This window comes from Charadrius vociferus, unplaced genomic scaffold (genome assembly GCF_000708025.1).
Source record: "Charadrius vociferus isolate BGI_N301 unplaced genomic scaffold, ASM70802v2 scaffold549, whole genome shotgun sequence".
Lineage (NCBI taxonomy): Eukaryota > Metazoa > Chordata > Aves > Charadriiformes > Charadriidae > Charadrius > Charadrius vociferus.
This window is the reverse complement of record NW_009650103.1, coordinates 2,251,219-2,254,889: the sequence shown is the minus strand read 5'-3', so window position 1 is coordinate 2,254,889 and position 3,671 is coordinate 2,251,219. Positions and strand designations below refer to the sequence as shown.

Genomic DNA, 3,671 nt, shown 5'->3' with positions numbered 1-3,671 from the left:
GCTCCCCTCCGCCGGGGCGGGACGGGCCCCGCGGGGCGCGGCCGGAGCGGTGTTGGGGATCTCCCGGGGACCCTGAGGATTTGGGGGTCCGCTCATGGTGCTGTCTGGGTCTGGGTCCCCTCATGGTGCTGTGTGGGTCTGGGTCCCCTCATGGGGTGGTGAGAGGACCGTGGGGACCTTCATGGGGACCCTGAGGGTTTGGGGGTCCTCTCATGGTGCTGTGGTGCTGTGTGGGTCTGGGTCCCCTCCGGGCATGGTGGGAGGACTTTGGGTCCCCTCATGGTGCGATGGGGCTCTGGGTCCCCTCATGGGGTGGTGAGAGGACCATGGGGTCCCTCATGGGGACCCTGAGGGTTTGGGGGTCCCCTCATGGTGCTGTGTGGGTCTCCTCTCAGGGCGTGGTGGGAGGACTTTGGGTCCCCTCATGGGGACCCTGAGGGTTTGGGGGTCCTCTCATGGTGCTGTGTGGGTCTGGGTCCCCTCCGGGCATGGTGGGAGGACTTTGGGTCCCCTCATGGTGCGATGGGGCTCTGGGTCCCCTCATGGGGTGGTGAGAGGACCATGGGGTCCCTCATGGGGACCCTGAGGGTTTGGGGGTCCCCTCATGGTGCTGTGTGGGTCTCCTCTCAGGGCGTGGTGGGAGGACTTTGGGTCCCCTCATGGGGACCCTGAGGGTTTGGGGGTCCTCTCATGGTGCTGTGTGGGTCTGGGTCCCCTCCGGGCATGGTGGGAGGACTTTGGGTCCCCTCATGGTGCGATGGGGCTCTGGGTCCCCTCATGGGGTGGTGAGAGGACCATGGGGTCCCTCATGGGGACCCTGAGGGTTTGGGGGTCCCCACATGGTGCTGTGTGGGTCTGGGTCCCTTCAGGGCATGCTGGGAGGACTTTGGGTCCCCTCATGGGGACCCTGAGGGCTCGGGGTCCCCTCATGGTGCCATATGGGGTCTTTGGGGGTTCCTCATGGTGCCATGTGGGGTTTTTCACTCCCTTCGTGGTGCCTTGTAAGGTCTTTGGGGTCCTCTCATCGTGCTATGTGGGTCTGGGTCCCCTCATGGCATGGTGGGAGGACCGTGGGGTCCCTCATGGGAACCCTGAGGGCTTTTGGTCCCCTCACAGTGCCATGTGGGTGTTTTCACTCTGGTGCCATTTGGGGTCCCCTCATGGTGCCATGTGGGGTCTTTGGCTCCCTCGTGGTGCCATGTGGGGGTTTTCACTCCTTTCATGGTGCCGTGTAAGGTCTTTGGGATCCTCTCATGTGGGTCTAGGTCCCCTCATGGTGTGGTGAGGAGGGCTTTTGGTCCCCTCATGGTGCCATGTGGGGGTTTTCCCTCCCTTCATGGTGCCGTTTGGGGTCTTTAAGGTCCCCTCATGGTGCCATGTGGGGGCTTTCCCTCCCTTCATGGTGCCGTTTGGGGTCTTTAAGGTCCCCTCATGGTGCCATGTGGGGGCTTTGGGTCCCTCAAAGTGCCATATGGGGTCTTTGGGTGTCCCACATGGTGCCATGTGGGGTCTTTGGGTCTCTCCTGGCATGGTGTAGGGTCTTCGTGTCTGTCATAAAAATCCACAACTGACCAAGGGGAGCATCAGTCAGTTGCGAATTTTAGTGAGAGGTCCCTGCTCACCATGTCTCCCTGCCCTTCATGTCACCCACGTTCTTCACTGGTGTTTGATGATGGTTCTCCATCAGCACAAACGAGCTGAGTGGGGTGGAGCTTTCCCCACTGGCACTGGGGTTAGGTCAGGATCAGGCCCAACGGCTTTGTGGGCACGAAGCTGGCAAGGGAGATGAAAGCGTGTCTGCTGGAACTGACAGAAACGGTTTCACTGGCCTCAGCAGGTTTTGCAACACTTTTTATAGCAAAAACCCCAGTCCCGCGGGTGGTGGTGACTTTAGTGGGGTAAGATGTGACCCTGGTGCTGCGGTCCCAAGCATCATCTTGGCATCCGCAGCTTTGCAGCTCCATGGAACACACAAGGAAAAGCGACGATCCCTTTCCAAATAACCCTTGTTCACTCATCTCTTCCTAGACTCAACAACTGGGGTAGCGGCTATTCCCAAACGAGCTGTCACCAAAACAGAGGGGGCTCACCGCATTTCCATGGCCCCTCAGCAGCTTTAGCGCCTGAAGCAGGAGACAAGCTCCTTCTCTCTGCTGGAGAGCTCAAAGCCGGCACTCCCTACAGCTGCCAGGCAATGACATCTCAGAGCTGGTCTCATGATTCCCGCTAATGCCACAAAGAACCCTTATTGTATTAGCATCTCGACGCAGCATCAGACTAATCCCTCCGGCCCGCGTCGTACAGGCTGTTCGGAGAGCCTTGCTCCAGCACTGTGCCAGCCAGCATATGCCTGGGAAGTCACCGAAACCTTTTCAGCTGAACATACGCTGGCCCAGAGCAATTCTGCGTTATCCTCGTGACTTTTGCTTTTGTTGACGCGGGAAGAAAGTCACTGGTGATCTGTCACTGGGGCATCATGCGAGCTGATCCGCTTGACTCGCAAACGCCGGCTGATGTTAGGAAACTGAAATGCGGATTCCAGCACGACCGCAGCGCCGATGGCAAGCGGCAGTAGCAGATATGGTGCGGTGGGGATGGCGGTTGCATGTTTGCTTCATGTGTGGGCTCCTAAAGGAGCTCGGCTGCAATTCCCTTCTCCCCACGCTCTCCAACAGATTATCTGGAGTAATGCAAACGAAACGTTGAATATTAGTCTGTAGCTCAAGGAAGGGGAGTGATTTCTGATGCCAGATTAGAAGCCAGACATGGGCCTGCCTGCTAGCAAGCGGAGCTGTCATGCTGAGTTATTTCACAAGGCAAGCGGTTATGCTGCCAGATGACGACAGCCTGTGCATTAACATTACCATAACAAACTGCCGGATGGAAGAGGGCCTGTGAGCCTCCGCGCGTTGCGGAACGCAACAGGGATCGCGTCATCAGCCCTGAAGCGCGGCCAGTTTTGAGCAGAGGCAAAGGCAACCCCCCTCCTTGCCCTCCCAAGCTTCAGAAGCCAGAACGAAGCAGTTCCAAAGTCTTTAAAAAAAACCCCAAACACAACAGCTTATTAGATTGCCCCACGTGTTTTGCATATTTAAACTACTGGCTGAATTATTTAGACGTGTTGCAAGTGTAGCCTGCAGGTAGTGTAGCCGAGCGGGGTCCAGGAACGGCGGCAGGAGCGAGCCCCCAGCCAGCGCCGAGCAGGCGATAGATCCTCTGCAGCAGACACTGCTGGGGGAGGGTGCGCGTGGCACCCAGCGCCTCCAGCACCCTCAGCGGGGACCGCAAAAAGCTGCCTCGATAAATTACCTCGGAAAGGTAGAAAAGCAGTAACAGCAAAGCATGGCGAGAAGGGTTCACACGGCATTGCTGATGGTAGGATTTCCGGGTCTGTGGAAAGTCATAAAGCTGAGTGTTACCCTTGGCCTTAGTCTTCTGATGTCTTATAATAACCTGCCTGTGTGTTTTATCTTTTATTTGTCTTAATTTATTGCTTCCCTTGGAAACAACACGTGACCTCACTTCTGATGACTAGCTTCTGACTGGAAAAGAAATGGAGCCAGGGAGAACATCTCCCACGCACGCGGGGAGAAGGGGAGCGGCGGAGGGAAGAGAGGGAAAGCACTCAGCGGGGTGGGAAGGAAGGAGAGACGCGTCCGTCGCCTGGCATC

At 57.6% G+C, this 3,671-nt stretch overlaps 2 protein-coding genes across 2 annotated transcripts in view; one reads left to right on the top strand and one right to left on the bottom strand.

Annotated features, from left to right (window-relative positions):
- AGPAT2 (1-acylglycerol-3-phosphate O-acyltransferase 2) overlaps positions 1 to 2,101 on the bottom strand; it is a 10,087-nt gene extending 7,986 nt beyond the window's left edge. Inside the window, exon 1 of the mRNA XM_009892329.1 lies at positions 2,091 to 2,101. Coding sequence (XP_009890631.1) covers positions 2,091 to 2,101 — 11 coding nt within the window. The remainder of the gene's footprint in view (positions 1 to 2,090) is intronic.
- A 375-nt stretch (positions 2,102 to 2,476) lies between these two features.
- The window catches only part of FAM69B (family with sequence similarity 69, member B), a 19,149-nt gene continuing 17,954 nt past the window's right edge, over positions 2,477 to 3,671 (top strand). Inside the window, exon 1 of the mRNA XM_009892328.1 lies at positions 2,477 to 2,571. Within this exon, the coding sequence (XP_009890630.1) occupies positions 2,477 to 2,571 (95 nt within the window). The remainder of the gene's footprint in view (positions 2,572 to 3,671) is intronic.